At 34.1% G+C, this 23,910-nt stretch overlaps 2 protein-coding genes and 1 pseudogene across 3 annotated transcripts; 2 read left to right on the top strand and 1 right to left on the bottom strand.

Annotated features, from left to right (window-relative positions):
• Positions 1 to 1,016: 1,016 nt before the first annotated feature.
• LOC110738673 lies at positions 1,017 to 10,179 on the bottom strand (annotated as a pseudogene).
• Positions 10,180 to 12,618: 2,439 nt separating this feature from the next.
• On the top strand, positions 12,619 to 18,894 carry LOC110738672 (eukaryotic translation initiation factor 3 subunit I-like). Its single transcript, XM_021919074.1, has 9 exons — positions 12,619 to 12,769; positions 13,065 to 13,256; positions 14,509 to 14,724; positions 16,190 to 16,317; positions 16,515 to 16,637; positions 16,717 to 16,806; positions 17,426 to 17,512; positions 18,201 to 18,280; positions 18,407 to 18,894. The coding sequence occupies exons 2-9, from the start codon at positions 13,073 to 13,075 to the stop codon at positions 18,480 to 18,482; spliced, it is 984 nt and encodes a 327-aa protein (XP_021774766.1). The 5' UTR covers positions 12,619 to 12,769; positions 13,065 to 13,072; the 3' UTR covers positions 18,483 to 18,894.
• A 265-nt stretch (positions 18,895 to 19,159) lies between these two features.
• LOC110738671 (eukaryotic translation initiation factor 2 subunit gamma-like) lies at positions 19,160 to 23,371 on the top strand. 2 transcript variants are annotated; one of them, XM_021919072.1, is made up of 9 exons: positions 19,160 to 19,177; positions 20,075 to 20,180; positions 20,282 to 20,343; positions 20,609 to 20,721; positions 20,891 to 20,993; positions 21,328 to 21,555; positions 21,657 to 21,875; positions 22,049 to 22,309; positions 22,392 to 23,371. In XM_021919072.1, the coding sequence occupies exons 1-9, from the start codon at positions 19,160 to 19,162 to the stop codon at positions 22,698 to 22,700; spliced, it is 1,419 nt and encodes a 472-aa protein (XP_021774764.1). In that variant the 3' UTR covers positions 22,701 to 23,371. The 2 variants fall into 2 exon arrangements, with proteins under 2 accessions (XP_021774764.1, XP_021774765.1); XM_021919073.1 differs by lacking the exon at positions 19,160 to 19,177 and having other exon boundaries at positions 20,072 to 20,180.
• Positions 23,372 to 23,910: the final 539 nt, after the last annotated feature.

Below are 23,910 nucleotides of genomic sequence, written 5' to 3'. Positions count from 1 at the left end.
AATTAATACAATTATATACAAATATAAATACAATGAATTTTAATAATAATCTCATAAATGAGTGCATGTGCACTACACACTTTCTTGAACCGAGTTAACCCAACAAGCCAATGAGAATTAAGATTATTTTGTTGTCCTTTGTTAATTTCATAAATATGATATTATGTGACTGTCCAAATAATCAAGTGATTCTGGTATTCTTGTATTGATCCTAGCTAGGTTGGTTAGGTAGATAGTGTTTGTTAATTTTTTTGTCTGCTTGTAATCTCTGTCCTTTGTAGTTTTTACAGTTAACTTCGGTTTTCTATAAAGATTCACATGTACTCGTATATGAGTTGAGTCATTTTTTTTTATTTATTTTTTTTTTTTTTAAAAAAAAAGTTGAGTCATGACCTCCTACTCGTATTTGTCTCAAGATTACACAGAGAATTCTGTAGCTAAATTTTTCTACCATAAAATAAATATTCAACCAAAAAACCCGTAAAAGTTTAGCTCTAGTTACCCTCCTAATAACACCTTTCTAAAAACAATTGGGATATATATATATATAAGGGTCTTGCGGCTTCAAAAATTTCTTTATTCTACATTTTTTTTAATAGAAGTTCTTTATTCTACTTGCAACTTCATATTAGAGCTATTAATTAAAAGATAACGAGCCTTTTAGATGTTCATAGGCTCTGTGTAATCAAACCATCAAGAAAGATTTATCTTTTACTAGATCGAAAAAGAAAAAGAAAAAAATGTAAGAAGGATAATACAAGATTACCAAAAACATGTGAAGATTGTAAAAGTAAATACTACTTCCGTTACATATTATTTGCAACGATTTGACATAAAGTAGAGAGGAAAAAAATATAATCGTTGCACATAATATGTAACGGAGGTAGTACTACGTACATGAGATTGAAGTGATGTATTGACATCGCTCTCACCTCGTATCCCTGAAGTCTAAGGATCAAATCTCACAGGACTCATTTGAGAAATTTCCCTTATCTCCCTCCTCAAATGAGCCCAAGTTACATAAATACATGATATCAAATTATGGAAATTAGCACAGTGAGCATGGAGTGAGCATGGTACTCATGGGTGTAAAATATACAATTAACTTCATATCTTCGCATAATCTTCATGCTGTTTGTTTATACTTATTGTTAGCAATTGATTCTATTTACGTTAACTTTGGGCATTGCAGACGTCACAGCAGAATCCTATATACCTGTACAAAAGCTATATTTGTGTAATTACAGACCAATCTCTCAGAAACAAAACAGTAGTTTCGTCACATATCTGTAACTTTATCCAGCAGTTTTCTGAACTAATAAATTTGAAATTTCGCGATTAGAGAACTGAGAGACCTACTTTAGAGAGGAAAGGCTTCTGAACAAAAGAACTCCTAAACTTCCAAGAGCTACAGTTGCGACAACAGGGATGGCAATTGATACAGAATCAAATGTGCTGCCTGTTCTGTCATGGCGGGATTTCTCTCCAAAATACTCGTGAAGAAGGCTGCTCAGAGTATCTAACTGATGCATAATTTGGCGTTGCCCTCTTGACACAAGCATCACCTGTTAAAAAGAAAGCATTAAAAAAGAAAATTACATCAAAAAAGATTCTGGGTAACTCTTATGGCAGAGGTCTGGAGACAAATTAAGCTACCAAGTCATAATATGATGCAGATATTTCCAGGTGAATCAAAATGGAAGCCATTACTAAACTCCATTACAATGTGAAAATCTGATTCTGGTATTCTATTTTCAGTCAGTCTAAAACTGATTGTCTGAAATGTCCACTATACCTCAACGCCATTAATGATAATGGCTTATTTCAACCCAAAAACTTTGCAACGGTTCTGAATTTAAAAAAAGTCTAATGTGTTCAATGAGTTCTCATGACATGCTCTAAAGATATATAGCTGAGGCATGAAAACCAGAAAACCTTGCACTTTCCCACCACTCAATTACTATAATTACAATCTTAAAACTCCTTCGCCCAACATATAATAGTTACCAACACTACACATATGTCACTTTCCAAATTATATCCTCCCTCGTGTCTTGAGCTCTTTGCAAAATCCCCTGCCTTAGAATGGGTTGCTTTTGACAAAGATAGCAAGACATCAAACATGCGGTGCAAAGACTGTTGGCACCTATCCAGAAGCAATTGAAGAATGTAGGTCTCTTAGTAATATATAGGAGTAATTAATCACAAAAATTTTCCAGAAATAACATTTCATAGTGCAGAAGCTGCCAGGACTTCATTGAAGAATTTCACCAATAATAAACATCTGTACCTTCAGACTTGAGCAAGCTCTAAAAAAGATAATTTCTTAGATTCTGGTGACTTGAACAATGTGAAGTATACATCAAACCTTAATTACAAGTGGATTAACCATGTGACTCTTTAGCAGACGGAGGGACTTATAACACAAGACAGCAAGTAACTTCAACGAAAATACTGAGATTATAAGAGGGTAAAAAAAATCAAACGCAATACCTCTTCAATAACTTGAGAATCCTTGGCCAATTGGGAAGATGAGGAATGAGGTAATGGTCCAGCAATCATTGGACCATTGTTTAATCCACCAGCCATAAGAAGTTGAGGTGTAGAGCCGTTACAGGCTTCAGACTGTAGAGCCAAGTTTTGTTGACTAGCAGATACCTTCCCAAGGGAAAAATTTGTGTTCAGTGCTTCGATACTAGATTTTAGCTCATCCATTCTCTCATTCAGCGTGGATATCTGCTCTGAGAGATGAGTCACAGCTCCCTGATTGGAAACAACCCATAAACTCATGGAATTAATGTAATGACTTAAGTCTTTAGCAATTTTAAAAGCATAGAAAGCACACAATCAGACAGTTCTTATGATATTAATGATTACTCTCAATGATGATGAGTTCATTAAAGCACAAGCCTAAAGGTAAAGTGGAAAAATAAGCAAACAAATCTGTAAAAGCTTTCTTTTCGTTCCTCCATCATATATATGTAATTTAAACAGCTAGTCAAAGACATTACTTTATGATATATAGTGCATTAAAGTTATTAGTTATACTAACTTGGTTTGCAACGCCAGCGGGTGACTGGGGGACATTTCCATTAAAACTTCTTTCAGCCACATTGAGCCTTGTCATTTTGGACAAATGCTTCTCTCGGTGTGTTGAAAATGAACGTGAAACAGTCCTGTCAAATTATAACAAGAGATGTTTCCCATAAGCCCCAAAAAACAAAGAAAAACAAAGAAAATGAAAAGACAGATGTGATAGAACCTTGACTTGTGATGGGATGGACTATTAGATTCATTCAGATATTTGACCTTCCAGTCAGCAGAAGCTCGAGAAAGTGCCTCTTTAGGACTAGAAGCTACTTCATCGTCTATGCTGAGCCTTGTCTTCAAATCATCTGGCAAAGTCTGTAGATAATTGGTTGTGTTAAGTAGAGAAATACAAGTTCAAGCAATAAAACATACGAAGTAAGTTATAAGAAGTAATACCATGACATCATTTACAAGTTTCTCCAGCTGGATTTGTTCAATGTAAGTACGTGAGACATACGAACCATCCAAACCCAGCTGCTCCGCTACAAACTTAATATACGAACGATCTTTTCCTTGAACCTTCAAAAAAAATCAAGTTCTGAAAACACAACTAGAAGCCCCCAAATCAACTAAAAGGCACATGTGCATTGTGCATGGATCTTTGTCTCACGACATTTTACCACTCGGGTTAAGTAACTAAAGAAAGTAAAGATAACATCGCATTGTAATATCAAAAGTTTTTGACTTCTAATTATGAAATTTATTAGCAGGCCATTCATCCATTAATAACTGAAAGTACACAACAGAAAAATGGAAGCAAAAGAGGATATACTAGCAAGAAAGTTTATTTACGAGTTCACATATTTATATGATATGTCCCCCTAAAATATTATCACTCCCTCCCATCCTACATTTAAGGGTTTCTCTCTCTTTTTTTTTTTTTTTTGGTAGACAAGACGTCCTATATTTAAGTTAACAGAAGAAGATGGCACCAAAATGGGGCAAGTTTTATTTAAAGTAGAGAGAAAATTTTAATTGATTAGGGTATGCTAACTTATAAAGTTGGACGGCAATAAATAGTATGTGATGAAGGGACTAAGGGCTTGTTCTCTTACGTTGAAATTCAGTTCAGTTCAGTTCAGCTCAGCTCAGTTCAGCTCAGCTCAGCTCCTAATTTCCTTCTCTTATAAAATATTAAGTTCAGTTCAGTTCAGTCAGAACAGGCCCTAAGACATTGTAAATTTGTAATTGGATCTCTCTTGAATCTTGATAGTCGATACGCATAATTATACTGTTATTAGGTATTTTTGTATGATCATGCTAAATCCTTTATTATGCAGCAATGGGATGATTTAAATATTATATCCATACACATGAGCATTAAAATTATAGCAAATGAAAGGATAGCTAGAATGGTAATACCTGGATGTACTTGCGGTTTAGCTGTTCTAGCCAATCAATTTTCACAATAACCTTATCATCAGAGAAAACATGGCTTCTTCTTTTCAGGATAGCCGCAATAGTATAACCCAAAGCCATCAAACCACCAAGAAGACGGACACTGACTTCAAAACTGATTCTTGGCGATATTATGAAGGGAGTGTCCGTAACCCATTCCTGAAATCAGCAAGTAGAACTACTTGAACAAGAGGCTCATCTTCACATGCAAACCTCCTACACTACAAAAATTCCCATAACAGATACAAATAGGTATAGTCATAGTTATCTACCAGCAAGTATTATAATCATTAATTATATTCACATGTAAGGTTGTGCAAATCATATCCTAATTGCTTCTAAGAATCTACTCCTAGCCATTGTTTATGGTGCACATTGAATTTTTAAGTGGCCCATAAAATAAAAGGTCACTTTTGGTTCTTTACTTCTTTGTGTTGTTATAGAAACTACAACTTATGGCAACTAGCTTCATCACAGCAGAAAATTCCAGAACATGGCCTTAGAATGCAAAGATCAACTCAACTAGGATAACTGGTTTTGGGTTAATAGTAGTAAAGATTAACAAAACACACACACACAGCTATTGTTTATGGTGCGCATCTAATTCTCAAGTGAAGGTCAGTAATAAAGATTAACTGATTATACACACACACACACACACACGCACACACACACACACGCACACGCGCACACACACACACACACATGACCAAACATACACGCGCGACCAATTTTCACTTAACTATGATTTTTTGTTAGATTTGTCATAGTAAGCCTTAAACTCACATCACAGTCAGGGCTCTCAGGAGACATGTAGAGAAAATGCATCTGAAATGAATTTAACAGTAGTCAAAAGACAAGAAAGTGAGTAAAAGAAGGCCCAAAACCTCAAACATGAGATTATATTTTCCATCCCTGTTCCTCATTCTCAGGTATGACTGGCAAGCTTCAGGATCTTCACCAGGTGGTAGAAGGTAAATATCATACGTTTCCTCCTTATTTTCCTTGTGTTCCTCTGACACACTGATTTGATTTGCTCTTCCTCCACAATCTTTGTTGACTACAACAAGAGAAGTCTCTCAGTACTAAAGATAAAGATGAAACATCAATGTAATGTATTTAAAAATAATCAACATGGTAACTGGACAAAAACAGAAGCGAAAAACGAGCAGTCAACCTTCAAAATATATGTGGGGTTCTGAAAGCCAGTAAAAGGATTAAATTTGTTCACAATCTTGATATGAGCTGTTCGAGGATCGGGCTCAATAAACGCCTTATACATAGGATACACCTGCCATAGTGAACCACGATCAACATTCACAGTACATAAAAATGTTTCAAAACAAATATGTAGTATTACACAAAAACTTTAATATCAAACAAAAGGAACAATAACAAACTGTTTCAGAGATCTGATGAATTATTTCTTCAGGATCCTGCCCAGCACGCTGGATGTCCCGTAAAACACGTTTCACTAAGTCAAAATGTACTCCGCCAGTAATAGACACACGAAGATCCAGGAAAGGCCTCAACTTCTCACTTAATGCATAAATACCCTCGATTATTACTATACGAGAGCTGGGTACTTCAACTGTTCTGCAAAATGACCAAATGTTAAGCAAAGAGACCTTGAAGAAAAAGTAATTTATAAATCATGACAAATCTAATCAGTGCAAGTTGCCAAAAATTATGATTTGACAGTTTTCACTATACAAATCCCAGAAATAATAAGCCAAAGTAAGAGAAGGAATGAAGCCAAAATCTGAATCATGCAGTACTTCACTTTGTTAGGTTTTTAAGTTATTATTATTATAAGATAAGATGAAGGAAGATGTCAAAATGAGCTTTGCAAAAATTAAAACTGGAACAGAAACAGAGCTTTGAAAATACCTCTAGACGTGTGACAGTGCTTACAGAGAAATGCCTAAATAGGCCCTACAGTTTTCTCAGTGATATTCTTAAGTTTGCTAGGATACCACCAGTATAATAGATGCTCGGCATATTGATCCACAGGATGATCTCTTAAGTTATAATTATAGAGGTAGCACACAACTCACTCTCACAAACCATACAAACATAGGAATGGATAATTGAGATGAGAATGAGGGGACACATTTATCTCAGCACCTTACATAGTGCTACAGAATCAAACTAAACATCTATCTCTATACTGAAAAGGCTTATTATGGAGCACTTAGACTTTATTGAGGTATTCCCAGGCTAGACAGAATGCGAAGTCAGGATATCGAATAACTCTTTTGGTGCCAGGTTACATCAAAAAAAACATTGTGTTCTTGCAACCTTTCCTATCTTCTACAATTTTAAGAAAGATTCTTTCCATCAGTCTTTTGATGAAATTTAAGCACGTGTACAAATATTTATGTTCCATACATATTTACCCCAAAATATTTCATACATCTAAACCTTCCAAGACTTTTCATGTAGTTTGCAAGGAATATTGTGCAATGCCCTAAAGTAGAAGCGTATTGTTGTGTCCCCCAAAAAGGTCATAATTGACACAACAAAGATCTATAAAAGTTTGATGCAGAATAGCTCCTTGCAAAATGTCAGTTCAGTGAGCCAAGAAACTGATGCGTCACAGCCAATGGCCTAATAATTGCACATGACATATGGTTACTATTGCTCTTAACTTTGTGTATGCAAAATTTGAACATTCTCTTAGCTGCAGAGCTTTAATGTTAACACAAAGAAGGACCATGCATATCTGTTGTAGAATACAGCAGCTATGAGAAATATATGTGACAGGCTTCCTCATCTTTCAACTTTCAATCTAATCAAATGGAAGTTGGCTATATAGTAGAAAAGTTAGCAGAGAAGAAAATAACAAGATGCCAACCTGTAGCCCGTGCGAGAGCTAGACTTGAAATCATATATTGGAACCTCAATAGGCTGTCCTGCTCTCAGATCTTATATATTTTGAAGCAGTGTGTCATAATCTGTCAACCGTGGATCTGGTTCAGGATAGAAATATTGTTAGCACCAGATTTCATATTTATAAGTGAGAAGTATCAAGATTTACTAAAGATGAAATTTTATCACAAAATACCCACAGCCAGGGAAACAAGTGTAGCAAAAGAAATACTCTCCTCCCCCCCCCCCCAACTTTAACAAATAACACAAAATATTCCAGAGCGTTGCCATAGGTTCAACTTTTAATTTTACTTCGTACACACACACACAGCGAATTGACTACTGAGAAATTAAAGTTTCGTCTTGATAATAAGCGTGCAAGTCCACAAGACCTATTTGTGCTCCAAGGTCCAAGATAATTATGCATAGGATTAAATGTTATGAAATTTGTGACGAGACATCAAAAAACGGATGATAAATGCAAGAGCCATACTGAAACTTTTTGTTCACTAGAATTTCTTTTTGTTCCCCATAGATGCTCGACGCATATATATACGAACGGCATGAAAGTATAGCTTTCAAAAGCAGTGAAAATCTCCAAAAGAAGCCAAGTTTAATACTCTAAACGTGTCAGAAATATGCATTGTGTATATAATTTTAATAAATCCTTGCTCTCGAGTAGAATATAACAGTGCACATGAAAATTATTTTATTAGCCAAAATGGAGTGCTTAAAAATCAGATGAAGAGAGGATAGATTTGAGGCCCAACCATCAAAATTCCCATCAATGATTCGGCTGGAGTCATTATAGTTGTCCATTGATATAACAGCAATACTAGGCATAAAGTTGAGCGTCTTTTCAGTGAACACAGTCTTCCCTGCACCTGAAGGACCAGCAACTCCAACTAATATTATTCCTTCATTATTCTGGGCTAACAACTGACAAGCACGGATCACAACAAAAAATCCCTTCTCAAATTTTAAATGGGCGTCAATTGGGACAATCTCATAGCGATCGGAGTCCTTTCTCTTCACTAACTGGACTTGATCCCTCAAGAGGTTAGACCGCGGCCGGGGTGATTCAAACCCATTTGCAGCATTTTCACCCATATAGGCTGTGAACAAACTGCAAAAATCATAGAGATTAGAATGGCAATGAAATTCATTGCAATTCTCTTAGTCAACTTAATGCCTCCCAAAAATTTAAGTAATTAAAAACTTCTGTCAGAATTGAGTTCATATGCCCCCACCTTCTATCTAGTCAGTACCAACAAAGTTCATATATAAATTCATCTTTAAATATCAATTAAGAAAGCTACGAAGAATTTGTGATCAAATTTCAAATTGCAAGATATTATATAGCAATATAATGGACGATGACACTGCATGTTTTAGTATTACAATTTTACAATTTAGAAGCTCTTCTGAGTTAGAATCAATAAATAGAAGCATCATATTATATCTCCTGGAAGTTACACTATAACGCATTTTGCAAGAATACCATTCATTCAAACAGTCTACACGAAATCAAAAGGTCTCCTAGTGAACAGATTGAACACATCAGCCGCCCACCCCTCAACCAAAAAAAAAAAAAGATTTTCTACATATTGCTCCCACATTTTTTAGTTTTCTAGTAGGACTTCCCTTTGTTGGTACACTCTAAAATCCATACAATCCCCTGAAAATCGAACTACAGTAAAACAATCAAGTTTTGTCTCTACACTAGCCATTACAGCTAGACAACAATGCTCCATGAGTCGTCCATGGCATCGAAATTTAACTCGATTTTTTTTTTTTATTACCTTATATTCAAATTTTTCACTCCAATCCCCCTTTACTGGTGTAGCCCTTCAACCTCTATTCTAAGTTTATCCACTCCTTTCCCCTAAAGTCTCCTCCCCTAGCAACTCTCCTCTCTCTCATCTACACTTATTCGTCTCCTTCTGCCGTGAATTCTGCCCTATCTCATCTAATCCCATAACCCTCTTCCTCGTTTTTCATATCCCCTCTTTATCTTTATCCCTCATTCTATAGATGATCTCAATCATTTGAATTTCAAGATTTCCCCCAACTTTTCGCCTCATAACACAGCTTAAGCAAGGTTTAATTACTTTAATAAACAAGAAGCAACATAATTTAATCTAATTCAATCCAGTACTCATACAATTCCCATAAAAAAGAAACAAATAACCCCAACAGAATTAAAATTCAGATAACAAAAACCATTAACAAGTACCCAGTAATCTTAATAATGAAATAATCGCAACTTTATGATATAAAAATCAAAATAAGCAATGAAAAATGAAATGAATTGCAGGACACTGGACACCACAAACTTAGAACACACCCAGAAAGCAAAACACTTAAATAAAGAAAATGATCGTAAACACCCAAAAAAATCAAACATGTAAAGATTATTGAATTGGGGTTGTGATCATCAGCATACCTGGGAATTAATTTGTAGCTTGGAATTAAGAAGAAGATGATTGAATTAAAGAAATTGTGCGTGAAGGGAGTTGACAATTTGTTGGGGTTAATAAAGATGTTCTAGATTATGAATAATCGTCCACTACACAAGTCAATAGTGGTCTACGTGATTCAGACCTTCAGTGGTGCTGGACCCAAACAATATAAGATACTCCATCATATACCTCGGCCATCCTAATTTTTTATTTTTTTTTAACAAATCAATTCATTAATAAAAAGTCATCTGACATCTACAAATGAAATTTAATCTAATATATTTGAATATAAAGGGTCATTTTTTTAGGCTATTTGACATACCAGAAAATAAATTTTAGTCAAAATTTTAAATTAAAGAAATCTAAGAGGTTAGGTTCCAGCCAAAAAAAAATGTAAGATTTCCTCAAAAAAAAAAAAAAGTAAGAGGTTAAGAGATCACAAGAAAAATATACAAAAATTAAGACAAGGATTTCCATGTCACTATATATAATTTTTTTTTTTAAAGAAACTAATAAATTGAAAATTATGAAAACCACATTCAATTAAAATTAAAAAAGTATTCAATTTTATTTGGATTAGATTGAAACATATGGAAATTGGTTATAATATAACATACATCATATATTTAATAAAAATAATAAAAAAAAACTAATAAACTTAAAAATGATATTCACATTTAATTAGTAATCTGTTTAAAAAATGGATTAGATGAAGAAAATAATGAAATACGAGAAGTGTTTAATAAAAATAAACTAATTAAAAAAACCATGTTCAATTAAAAAGAATATATTAGTTTTGGATTAGATACAAAAATAAATAAAAAACCTTTGAAAATCCTTTTCTCTTAATTTATCATCTCTAATGTTAAAACTTTATGATCACTTTAAATTTAACAATTTTCAATCCTATATAAACTCATCTAATGTCGATCCCACACTAATAAACGTTAACTTTCATAGGCAAAGAAACTTTTTTTAAAAGTTGAACATCATGTGATCATGTCATTCCTTTTTATCGTGTTAAATTATGTGAGAGTTTTTAAATTATTTACTAAAAATATTATAATACTAATCACGATTTAGGATTTAATTATTTGAGGATTTGATTTTATGTTCCACATAGGTTACAAAAATACTAATCATGATTTACTATTTTAATTATTTGTTAAAAAAATATCTTAATAATGTCGCATTATAAATTACATAAAATTTCAATCAATTTTTATACAAAAATTATCTTTTTTTAAAAAAATAATTTTAAAAATACCGTACATCGCACAAGCTTACATCTAGTATTGTAATTTTTAGAATTAACAATTAAATGTACTTTGTATGTTAAAAACCCTTGACGTCAAATCAATTTTTGTTGATGTCCAGTTTAAAATATGAAACGTGTTGTTGTTTTATGTTAGCTTTTGCAAGCTCTACATTACATGAATAAAAATTCAAGTTTATCATGAGGTGACGGATATATAATGATAAAGAAAAAAAAAGATTTATATACCATTAAGGTCCTCTACTGAACTGAATTGAATATTTATGAGAGAAGGAAATTAAAAACCGGATTGAACTGATTGGAACTGAATTGAATATTTTATGAGAGAATGAAATTAAGAACTGAACTGAACTGATTGGAACTGAACTTAAATGAAAATAATTTGAAGAGAACATGCCCTAACACCATCAAGATTCCACATAAGGTCTGTTTTGATTGACTGAACTGAGCTGAACTGAATATTTAATGCGATAAGGAAATTAAGAATTGAATTGAATATTTTATGTAAGAAGAAATTAAGAATTGGATTGAACTGAGCTGAACCTGAAAATAATTTGAAGAGAACATGCCCTTACTCATTTTCCCCTCAAATTACTACTTTGTCGATAATTAGAGCACATGACCATCTTTGATAATAAGCTACAAATATGAAAAACTAAGCAACGTAACTTGTTTGAGGATGGTAGCTTAATCAAGCTCTATCTATGGTTTCATTCCAATGGTAAGCTACATGCTTGCAATTTTATTTAATTTATAATCAGCAAGTCTCTTTTGTATATCACTAGGTTAGATCATGTGCCATGCACCGTGATTGTCATAGATTATTGATAGACTAATATTATAATCATAAATTAGTCGAGGAATAATAAAAGTATGTGATATGTTAAATTTTAAATGTAGATTCTAATACACAATTAAAATAAAAGTAGGCAAAACATCACAGCAATTTTTTTTGGTTGTAAAACAGATCACAAAATATTTTTAAGAATATATTTTTTGGTTTATAATTGTCAATTTTTTGTTTAGAAAGATTTGTGAAATCTTTTTATTTTAAATATACTACATTAATATGAAATGTGTGCAACAAATAATATTATTTTTTAAATTGATTTATTTCCTTAATTAATAGTTTTTTATATAAAAAAAATAATAACTAAGGACACACCAGGAGATGACACATGTCACTGCTGGTGTGTCTTTTAGTATATATATAGTAAGTAAGTATATTGATTGGAGATCTCATATACTCCTTTGAATTTTAATATTCATCACTTTCTATAAAAGAAAAGTTTTGAGTTAGATGTATCACCTTTTCTTTTAGTCAATAATAGAAGTATTTCTCTATCTCGTAGTCTCTACATGCGCCTAAACTTGTCAATTTAGGTCAACGGGTTGGATACTGGTCAAAAATAAGAGAGGTGAGGTTTATATTTCGTTTAAAATCATTATAAAGCCCAGCCCGCTTGGGTGATGGTATTAAGACGCAGCCCAGTTATTTATTAAACGGATCTGACCCATTTATAATTGGGGCAGGTTAGGGCTTTTAATAACGGGTCTCCTCTCTCTCTTTCTCTTTCTCTCTCTCAGTCTCTCCATTGAAGCGCACTCAACCTCGCATATTCGCACTTTGACGTTCTCCATTACAAACTATTCGTTCTAAGCAGCTTCTAAGGTAAATTGTTGTTCTTTTAGTAATCATCTTATCAATTTCACAATCTAGGGTTTTGTTTTACTCTATTGTTGATTCAATTGTTAGTTTAGTCAATCTAGGGTTCTTAAAAGGTAGATTTTTTAACTATTTTTGTTTATAATTTCTCAATTTATGAAATACTATAACAATCCAATTTGCTGCTTTGGGCAATTTACGTTGATATTCATAAGCGAGAAGAATTTATACCAAGTATTATTTTTGTACCCTAATTTGATAAAATGAGTCTAATTTGTTTGCTAATTTGTTAATTTTGTAGTTAAAAATATGAGGCCAATTTTGATGAAGGGCCATGAAAGGCCTCTAACATTCTTGAAGTACAATCGAGACGGTGACCTTCTCTTTTCATGCGCAAAGGACCATAATCCTACGGTATGGTTCGCCGACAATGGTGAACGGCTCGGTACCTATCGGGGACACAATGGCGCGGTCTGGTCCTGCGACATCTCTTGTATTGCTCTATAACTTTTCTGTCTAAATTCTTTTACTTTTGAGCTCAAATAGTGTTTATTTGACTGAATTGTATTGGTTTTTTTGTTTGATTAATAATTAGGGTATGTTGATGCTGTGTATGTTAAAAATAAGGTCACGGCTATTCTGGTTTTGTTGATCATTGATACATTTGTGTATAGTGAAAGCAGCCGCCTTTGGGCGATTAAGATATAAAGATAGAATATTTTTAGCATATTGATAGTTTTGTAACTTTCGTTATGAAGTTGGTATTGGGGTGATTTGGATGATTGTTATTATGTAGGTAACGTTAAGTTTGTTAATACTACATGGAAGTTTAGAGAAGGATATGGTTGATGGCGATGTTTGCTGGAGAGTCCAGAGAAGACAAAGGAAGATAAGTGGTATAGGGAGGATTCGAGAAAGGTTCTGATTTTTTCTCTTTTAAAGTGGTATAGAGGAGAGTCCAGAGAAGACAAAGGAAGATAAGGGGTATAGGAAGAGGATTCGATGAAGGTTCTGATTTGTTCTCTTTTAAAGTGTTACAGAGAGCTGTTCTGCATTTAACATGTGTCTCGCAGTTGAAACTTGTTTTATTCACTGCATTATTGCAAGTTTGCTACTGGATAAATTCAATTTGTTGTAAATTCTGAATTATCTCAAGTTTGGTTTAACCCTGGTAACTTTAGGTTCTTTGAAGTTGTATTTGTTCTGAGATAAGTATCATGGATGAACATTTGAGAAAAAGTTTATGATCTTTTTTTTTTTTTTGGGAAGGCCTTTCCTTCGAAAGTTTTTTGAATTTGGGGTAGTTGTATATGGACTGTAGTGCAGAGAAAGAATTCCATGCGGAAAAGAGGATGAAGATAGGGGATGAAGTGTATTTATAAATGAGGAGGAGGGGGGTGGTTTGTGATTTCTTTAATGTTGGTTAATTGCCGAGTTGGAAGGAGGAATTTGGAGTGGGTTGTATAGGAATTTTTCATTTAAACCTTATAATAATTCTGTTTCATAGATATGACATTATTATAGATTTCCCTTTTTAGGTTATTGTTAAACTTCGTATTGTCTTGGTATAACTGAAACTTGGGGCTGTTTACTGAATGTTGAGCAAACTTCCAATGATCCTAAATCTTTCTTTAAAGAGCTATTATAAAATGTGGATTTGATTTCATTATGAATATATCTAAAGTACCTACACTTGTTTAAAATTATGAATTTGTGCCCTAAACTGATGACTTCTCTTCTTTCAGGGGATTCTTCCCGCCTAATTACCGGAAGTGCAGACCAGACTGTAAAGCTCTGGGATGTCAAAAAGGGAGAGGAATTGCATACTTTCAAGTTTGACTCTCCTGCGAGGTCAGTGGACTTTTCAATTGGTGATAAATTAGTCGTTATCACTACTGACCCTTTCATGGAGAAGACATCTGCGATTCATGTATATCGCATTGCAGAAGACGATGATGAACGTAAGTCTGTCTTTATGTTTTTGATTTTCTGGACTTCTTGGCCATCACTTCTGGCTTAGCAATGTTTTTTGTTGTGTTTATTTTTAACTACCATTTATTTCACTCGCAAGCTTTATTTTGTATACTGTTTGTCTGAAACTCTGAACCCATTCCACCCTTCTTTGGAAAGAAAGAAACTAAGGTTGTGTTTGGAAGCAATTTTATTCGTAGATTTTCAAGTTTTAGGGGCTGGTATTGTAGAGTTGGAGGTACCTTCTACAAACAGTGCTTTGGAATAGTTAGAATTTGTAGCTTTAAAGCTTTGAATTGGTAGATGTTGCTTTTAGAGGTAGAAATTAGTGTTTCTTTTTCTTTTTTCTTTTTTGTTTATTCCTAACAATTGGGAATCTAATTTTACCCGACACTTATTTTTGAGCTGTTGATCTAACATCTCAACATCTTACATCTACTTTTGCATTTAATACATCTAATTGCTAGTAACAACTACTACTTTTAAGAATGTTAATAGGACTTAGGCGTCTTTTGTTTATGAGATATGTAATCTTGGCAGATGATGCTTTGGGGGCATTATCTACTTTTAGCAAGCATGTAATTATTTTTTGATTTACATTTTTTTATTTAGGAGGTTTGGGATACTTTTTTTTAGCTGAACAGAATTATCTTCACATTGAATGGTACTTAGATTTTTTTAATAACTTAGATTAGCTCAACTTGTCAAGCTGAAGTCTCGGAACTAATGTACAAACAAGCCCCCAAATGTTTTGCAGTCCTTCAGTTGTTGCTAAGTTTTGCCCTATATTGTGCGGTCTTAAATTCACTAAGGATAAATGCAACTTTCAATCTGTAATTTATGTGACTACTGATACTTGAAGGAATTTAGGAGTTACAATATATCATCCTGATATGCTTAATTGAACTTGGATATGAGACAATGCACAAATTTCATGCTCTTTCTTTCTTGCTGGCATGCGAGATTGTTGTTCTGCAATTTATGTTTGATTTTATTTCTCCACTTGCTATCTGGAATACACTATGGAATCGTTGTATTTCATCACACATTTAGCGATGTCTTTTGCATGTAGGTCACATTTGTTTTCTTCACTATCAAAAGGTTGATATAGGATATCTTGTGGCCTCACATTGTACGATGCACCCTGTTCCCATTTCAGATGATCATGTTTGCTTACTATGTAGAGAATGTGAGAGGCAGCCTTTTTTTTATAAGCAACATGTAGGCTTTCTGTTTTTCAGTAAACATTACTTCTCATATCATGTGAGGAATTCATTAAATAGGCTTAGCCTTGTGGGCTCGTCACCCCACACCTTCTCTTATTTTGTAGGCTTTTGGTTTTTGCTTCTTTATCTATATCTTATTTGTGTGCGTATAATCACACTTTTAATCCCCTCACTTTATTTCTCGATATCTGCTTCTGAAGATGACATCATTGTTCATTTTGATTTGCAGAGAGTGATGAAGCTGTTCTTGTTATGAGGGGCCCAAATGGAAGAATTAATAGAGCTGTTTGGGGGCCTCTGAACAAGACTATTATTAGCTGTGGTGAGGATGCTATCATTCGCGTATGGGATCCTACGGTAAGTAGCAGTACCAATTATATCATTTCATTTTGTTGTAGTTTGTTATATACTTGTATACAGATAGCCTAGAGTCTTGGAATTTCATGAAAAAACAGTGCACTTTTTAATCCTGTTATATGTTTTACATATGTTTGGGGTTCTTTTTTCTGCTTTTGCCATGTTTGGTGGTTTAATTTTAATACTTCAATTTGCAGACAGGCGAAGAGATAATGTCAACAAAGGACCATGAAAATGGTCACAAAAAACCAATAACATCACTTTGTCTATCTGCAGACAAGTCACATTTCCTCACTGGTTCGCTGGATAAATCAGCTAAGGTTGTATAATTATTAAATTAGTAGGTAGTGTTGATTTGTGGTTCCTTTTGTACTAACATGATTTTTTTTCTTTCTTCAGCTCTGGGACACAAGAACTTTAACACTTATCAAAACCTACGGTACAGAACAACCTGTGAATGCTGTTACCATGTCTCCCCTTCTGGACCACGTATGTTACTTGATTTTTAATTTTAATTTTACTTTTTTTTTTTTACTTTTTTTTTTTTTTTAATTTGTTGTTGCCAGTTTTACTTGCTGTGTGGTTTCTATATCTGTGCTGCTCCAGTTTTCCCATGGAAATTTTCCTTTGGTAACAAATTTGGTATTTGAATTTTTTTCACTATAGGCTGTTTGATGAGTTTTAAGCTCAACTGGATCAACATCTATGTCTCTTTCATCTTGTATATCCCCAAACCAATAATTCAACTGTCATCACGAATCATGATTAGTGAGAGATTTGTGTGTGATATCAAGGGTAGGATAACATAATGTGTTTGATGTATTTAGTTTTTGTTGTGATGGGACATATTTAAGTGACTCAGTTATGTGCAATTATTATTTATTGTGAAGTGGTATACAGATTATGAGTGCTTATATCTGACTTTAGTTATCCTGCTTGAGGTTAAAACCTTTTTAGAAGAGGTATTAGGGGTGATGATGATAATAAAGGATACCTCTAATTGTGCATGTGGTGCAGCAGAGCTTTATGTCTGTGTATTCTGTAATATTCTCATATATTCCTATTGTTAGGCTACTTCACATTGTTTGAACTGTGCTGTTTTCTATAGGTTGTGCTCGGAGGTGGTCAGGAGGCATCACATGTGACAACTACAGATCATCGTGCAGGAAAGTTTGAGGCAAAATTCTATGATAAGGTAAATTACAAAAATAATTTTATGTGAATGAAATATTGATTTTGCTATTAGTATGAATGGGTAAATATGGGACTGAAAGGACTTATCAGCTTACTCAATTGCATTCTGTCCATAAATAGTATAAACTTAATTCGTAAAGACTTGTTCCATTTTTATGTCGATTTCTTCATGTAATGCATAACTGGTCAAAGAAAGAGCATGTAATCTCCCCAATGCTCATGGCTGTGGTATAAATATGCTTTATTTTACATATTTTTCCATAGTCAATCAAGATTACATGATATATTAGTATGTTATCAGCTTAAGCATTGCACTTCATATATATTTGAAATGGCACCTAACACCTCTCAGTAGACTTGTAGCAAACACATGTCAAGGCTTTTGCAAAACAAACACCTAAGTTTTCTATTATAGAGCTTTTTTTGCATAGTAAATTTAGCAATGCACATCATATTTCTTTTGAACTGGTATCCAACACCTCTCAGCAGACTTGTAGCAAACATGTCTCAAGGCTTTTTGCAAACCAAAAACTTGAACACCTAACTTCTCTATTTTAGAGGTTTTTTTTTCCTAGTAAATTTAGCAATTACTTTATGGTATTGGTTGCAAAGAAAAAAATCAATATTCACTGTAACTTGCTGAATTTAAGAATTTCCTTAGTTATTAATTTGTATTATTTTGATTATAGATCCTCACGGCAGAAATTGGAGGTGTTAAGGGGCATTTCGGGCCTATAAATGCCTTGGCGTTCAATCCTGATGGTAAAAGGTAAATAATCTCGCTAGATTACATCCATATTTAGTGCTTTTTATTCACCAGTTTTTCTTTATCCTTTGGAAGTTATCATAAGGGTTCATGGAAGATTTTCTAAAGTATTTCTGTTGTGTTATGCAGCTTTGCAAGTGGAGGTGAAGATGGTTATGTGAGGTTACACCACTTTGACCCGGATTATTTCCATATCAAGCTCTAAATATCTTGAATTAGCCTTTTTACCAAGTGTAGTTTGCAACGAAACAAGAAAATTTTCCCGAGTAATTATGAAGACACTGCTACTGTTTTTCGTAGAATAGCCTATACAGTAGCTTATAGCGCTAATGCTGTCCAGAAGCAGCTTATTGTATCTTAGCCTGGTTTGAGCTGACCTTTGTTTGCTTCATGTGGCTTTGTTCTACTGGTGTTCTTCTGTCTTTTGGTAATAAATCTTGTTTTAATTGCCCAAAAATTAGTCCTTTTTATTTTTGGTTCACTATAAGATTAGTCTGTACTCTGTAGGCTTTCTTCTATTAAGTCGCAAAAACAGCCTTGTACTATTATTTATTACGGAGTTGTATTGTTACTATAAATTCACTGGTCTTCAGCAATACAAGTTTTTGGTTGTATCAGTTTTCAATGTTCTCTTCTTGCCTTCTACTCCTCCATATAGCATTGGTAAACCAATCTTATAGAACTACTTAACTTTTACATATTGCATTAATATAGCCTATGGACTCAAATTTTACCTACTAATTCCACAAATTCTCTTTCCCCTTATCACATTAGCAAGATCTTAATATAAAAAGTTCACACTTAATGTTCAGATGTGAAGACACTGGTATTATTCGTTGGCCTCTTACTTTAATTTTCAAATGACAAAGCCTTGGTTTCAAAATGATTCAGAGTATCATAGTAGGACACAGTCCATGTCGAAGTGTCCGAATAAATAAAAAATAACTGACATGATATTTAGGTGTCTCACCCTATCATAGTAGGACAGTGTGAAGTGTCCATATATCGTAGGTGATATGTATGTTAGTCAGTCAAAGGAATCGTGTAATTACTTGGATTATTTGGCCATGCACGATGCATAAGTATTTAACCCTAGTGTTGTACCTACACCCAAGTAGTTTCTCCCACCCTCACTCATCATTCTACCGGCAAAACCTTCCGATCTCTCTGATTTTTAAGGTTAGTAATCTCCTTTTCCCTTTAATTTCTCATATTTGAAGTCATTTTATTTGTTCTTGTAATTCATACGCTGATTTCAATTTTCGTATGTGTTCTACTCATTATTTCTGATTATGGGGTTTATGAGTTTTGTATGGGTAATTAATTATTAGGTAAATATTATTAGCAATTATATCTAACTTGGATTTATTTATCGTTCTTCATGCTGTGAATGTATGTTTAGTTTCTATCTTAGTTCACCTTATTTCAAGAATTGTTCTTTACATTATTAATCTTGTACGTATATCTTAATTTGGGAGGATTTAGTATTATGGTGTAATATTATATTGATGTTTGCATTATTATAGATAAAATTATTAACATGGATGTTTAATTTGGCGTGGCAAAGTTTTCTTTAGCTAATCCCATTCCTTTTTGAATCAATAATCTGATATATATTTTTTCAAAAGAAATCAATAATCTTATATTAGTGACCAAAATCCTTTTTTTTTTTAAACTACAGTTTGAGTCTCTTATATACACATGGTTAGTTTTTGGATAAATAGCGAGTTGAGGACTTGACTTAATCTGCTCAATATTTAGTTTTTAGGGAGGGAAGCTTAGACTACCGCGATTAAGATGGCACGCAAAGGATTGATGGAGCAAGACTTGAACAAGTTAGACGTGACAAAATTACATCCTCTATCGCCTGAAGTTATTTCTAGACAAGCTACAATTAACATTGGTATTTTACGAATTATTCACCAATGTAAATAGATTTAAATTAGGATCATTGTTTTTCTTAGATACATTTGAAATATGTATTCCCTTGATTATATTTCGTAGGAACTATTGGTCATGTGGCACACGGAAAATCTACAGTTGTGAAGGCTATATCGGGTGTTCAGGTGATTTTTGCCAAAATTCTATATACATGAACACTTTTTGTTTTTGATTTCTTATGAGATATTTGAGAAAGTGATCTGAATACAACCAGACGGTGGAACCAACTCGTGTTTCAACTCGTTGCTGCATATCTCTTTAGTCCTTGAATTGGTATGGTTTGGGATTTGGGAACAGATATTCGTGTTTGGTTTGGGAAGATTTTTTTTTGTATGTGTTTTTTATAGCTGAAGAGATCTCTTATATATACTTCGTATTTCTTTTATGCAGACTGTACGCTTTAAGAATGAACTGGAACGTAACATCACTATCAAACTTGGCTATGCAAATGCCAAGATTTATAAGTGTGATGATGATCAGTGCCCACGACCAATGTGCTACAAGTATGTTGTCGATCTGTTATGCCTAATGATCTACTGAGTTGAGCTTAATAACTCGACAATTATGCTTATGCTAGATTCTTGTTCTAGCACCTGTAGAACTGCTCATTGAAGATGAATATGTCCTGAAGTTGAGCTCATGTGTTGCAATTTTGTACTTTTTCTTTGGCAGGGCATATGGAAGCGGAAAAGAAGACACCCCCTTGTGTGATGTACCTGGATTTGAGAATGCTAGGATGAAGCTTCTGAGACATGTTTCCTTTGTTGATTGTCCGGTAATCTACTGCTGCTGCAACTAACAGCCCTTGATTTCTATTATACCTGATTTAGCTGTATGCTTTTTATATTGGTACTTTGATCATTATTTGTGTAGAAATAATCAAGTTATTTTCATCTTACCCAATCTAGCTTGGCTGCTTGGGTGGGTTGTGTTTTCTTTGCATGTTTTCACACATTTTCATCTATAAACTCTGTTCTTTTTGTTGTTGTTGACCCTGCTGATACATATCATCGATTAAAAGGGTTTGTGTTTAAGGTACGACTCATGTGAGTTCTTGTTGGATTTGTCGTGTTTGTCACAATGTTTACGTTTCAAATTCTTTTTGACAGGGTCATGATATTCTTATGGCTACTATGCTTAATGGAGCTGCTATTATGGATGGAGCTTTACTTCTTATCGCTGCTAAAGAGAGCTGCCCCCAACCTCAGACTTCTGAGCATCTTGCTGCAATTGATATCATGCAACTTAAGCATATTATCATCCTCCAAAATAAGGTTGATCTCATCCAAGAAAATGCTGCTCTAAACCAACATGAATCCGTTCAGAAATTTATTCAGGTAACTTGTTTCGAATGGTGAACCAGCTGACAATGCAATCGTCCAAATTCCTTTGATGAGATGCTGAAGCATGTTTCTGAAGCACCCCTTGTTTTCTTCAGGGAACTGCTGCTGAAGGAGTCCCTGTGATTCCAGTTTCTGCCCAATTGAAGTACAACATCGATGTTGTTTGTGAATACATTGTCAAAAAGATTCCTATTCCTAAGAAAATTTTTGTCTCACCACCAACTATGATCTTGATCCGATCTTTTGATGTTAACAAGCCAGGGTACGAGGTTGATGATATACATGGCGGTGTTGCTGGTGGAAGTATCTTAATGGTTCCTGTCTTTCTAGTAATCGTAACAAATTTCATGGGATTTGCTGTATAATCAGCTGTTAGCTAAAGTTTCCATTTCTGCATCTCACTGTTTCTTTAATATTTGTAATACATCATACTTGGTATATGTTATACTTTGAGAAATGTTCTCATTATATGTTGTTTTGAATGCAGGGTGTCTTGAGGGTTAACCAAGAAATCGAGGTACGGCCTGGAATCATAGTGAAGGATGAAAGAGGCAACATTACGTGCACACCCATATACTCGAGGATTGTTTCTTTATATGCTGAGCAGAATCAGTTACAATTTGCTGTCCCAGGAGGTCTGATTGGGGTTGGAACAACCATGGATCCGACTTTAACCCGAGCTGATAGATTGGTAGGTCAGGTACTCGGAGAGGTTGGATCTCTTCCAGATGTTTACATCGAACTAGAGGTAATTTTAGTACTATTTATTTTTCAGTATGTTAATAGTTATTTTGGTTTCTGAGCTCCCTACTGATGGTACATACAAACAGGTGAATTTCTTCTTGCTTTGGCGGCTGATTGGTGCGAAAACAAAGGGGACTGAGAAACAGGGAAGGGTATCGAAACTGAGCAGAGGAGAGGTTCTTATGTTGAACATTGGTTCCATGTCGACTGGTGCTCGTGTAATTGCTGTCAAACAAGAAGTGCATTTGGCAAAATTGCAACTTACATCTCCGGTTTGCACAAGCAAAGGAGAGAAGATTGCCCTGAGTCGCCGGGTTGAAAAGCACTGGCGACTCATCGGTTGGGGACAGATTCAAGCTGGTGTTACTCTTGAGATCCCACCAAGAGCAGTCTGAGTAACAAGTTAACAAGTGAGTGAAAGAGACTAGATAAGAAAAAAGAAATGTGGGTTGGGAGGGAACTTTTAGGTTCAATTTATTTGAGATGGAGGAGAAAACCAATTCTTATGCTTGATTTTGGTACATGTTTCAAGATAATATTTGCATATGATGCTATTAAATTTTTTTTTTTTGGTTTTTTTTTCCCCCAATTTATTAATTTTTCGTGGGAATTTAATAGTGTTATGTATGCAAGGAAATGGAAGAAAAGGGAGAGAAGATTGCAGAAGGGGGATTGTTTCCTTTAAATTGGATAAAGGATTATTGAGGGAAGGAAGGGGAGAGGGAGGGAGGAAATGAGGAATCCATTTTCCTTTTTTAATTACTAAGTACTCCGTATAATCTATCAAAAATTGGAGAAAAATTGGAGAGATTTGGAGAGGAAATGAAACTTTCCATTTCTCTCCCCTCCTCCTCTTCCCCTCCCCTTCTTATCTATTTCTACATTGTTATCCAAATAAAGCGTTAATTATCTAAGAAAGATAAATGCATCATAAATTTTTGTTATGGGTTTTGGTTTTATATTATGTTCCGGTACGGTGAAAAGAGAAATTTCACCTTTTGACTTTTAATCCTTTTTTGTTCTGGCAAATTTCCTACTAGGGCAATTAATGGGCTGTTATATACAATGTTTGTTGTAATATAAGAAGTATTTTCAAGGCTACAATGAAATTAAAATAATAAGATCGAAAAGTTGATCTTATGACAATGGAAAGAGTACGGTGTGTCGTGAAGCAAATTCGCTGACTTGAAAACAAAATTCCGGCGCATCGGGGTGCACAATTGTATTCATCGGCACGTTCTCTAAGGTTAACACACCACTTCCACACAAAGGCACTTTTGGGTGGATGGTTGCATTGGCACCAAGTAACTTATGGTCAATATAGAGTATGTGTTTAAGCTTGTGTTTAAAGATTATGTTCAAGTATGTCAAAATCAGAAAAATGATTCTTCTATTTATAATGATGGATGAAAGAATATGAAAGAACATAGAAGAATCTCCAACATCAATAAGGGTGATAAACTCAGAAATTAAGGCATATTAACAACCCCTTAAACCTCCCATTAATTGAGAGTTAAGAAGAAGTTACAAAGAGAAGAGGAAGAGAAAGAGTTGGAACTTCCAACGGTCACCTAAGAGCTCTGTTTGGTGGCGCGCCCGACAGGG

Source organism: Chenopodium quinoa, unplaced genomic scaffold, assembly GCF_001683475.1.
Source record: "Chenopodium quinoa cultivar QQ74 unplaced genomic scaffold, ASM168347v1, whole genome shotgun sequence".
Lineage (NCBI taxonomy): Eukaryota > Viridiplantae > Streptophyta > Magnoliopsida > Caryophyllales > Amaranthaceae > Chenopodium > Chenopodium quinoa.
This window is presented reverse-complemented; position numbering and strand designations above follow the sequence as displayed.

Bases quoted from the DNA above. Each gene is read 5' to 3' on its own strand.
- LOC110738672 (XM_021919074.1), top strand. From the start codon at position 13,073: ATGAGGCCAATTTTGATGAAGGGCCATGAAAGGCCTCTAACATTCTTG. The intron at 17,513-18,200 runs GTAAATTACAAA...TTTTGATTATAG, and splicing joins AGGCAAAATTCTATGATAAG to ATCCTCACGGCAGAAATTGG. The intron at 18,281-18,406 runs GTAAATAATCTC...TGTGTTATGCAG, and splicing joins TTCAATCCTGATGGTAAAAG to CTTTGCAAGTGGAGGTGAAG.
- LOC110738671 (XM_021919072.1), top strand. The intron at 20,181-20,281 runs GTATTTTACGAA...TATATTTCGTAG, and splicing joins ACAAGCTACAATTAACATTG to GAACTATTGGTCATGTGGCA. The intron at 20,344-20,608 runs GTGATTTTTGCC...TCTTTTATGCAG, and splicing joins AGGCTATATCGGGTGTTCAG to ACTGTACGCTTTAAGAATGA.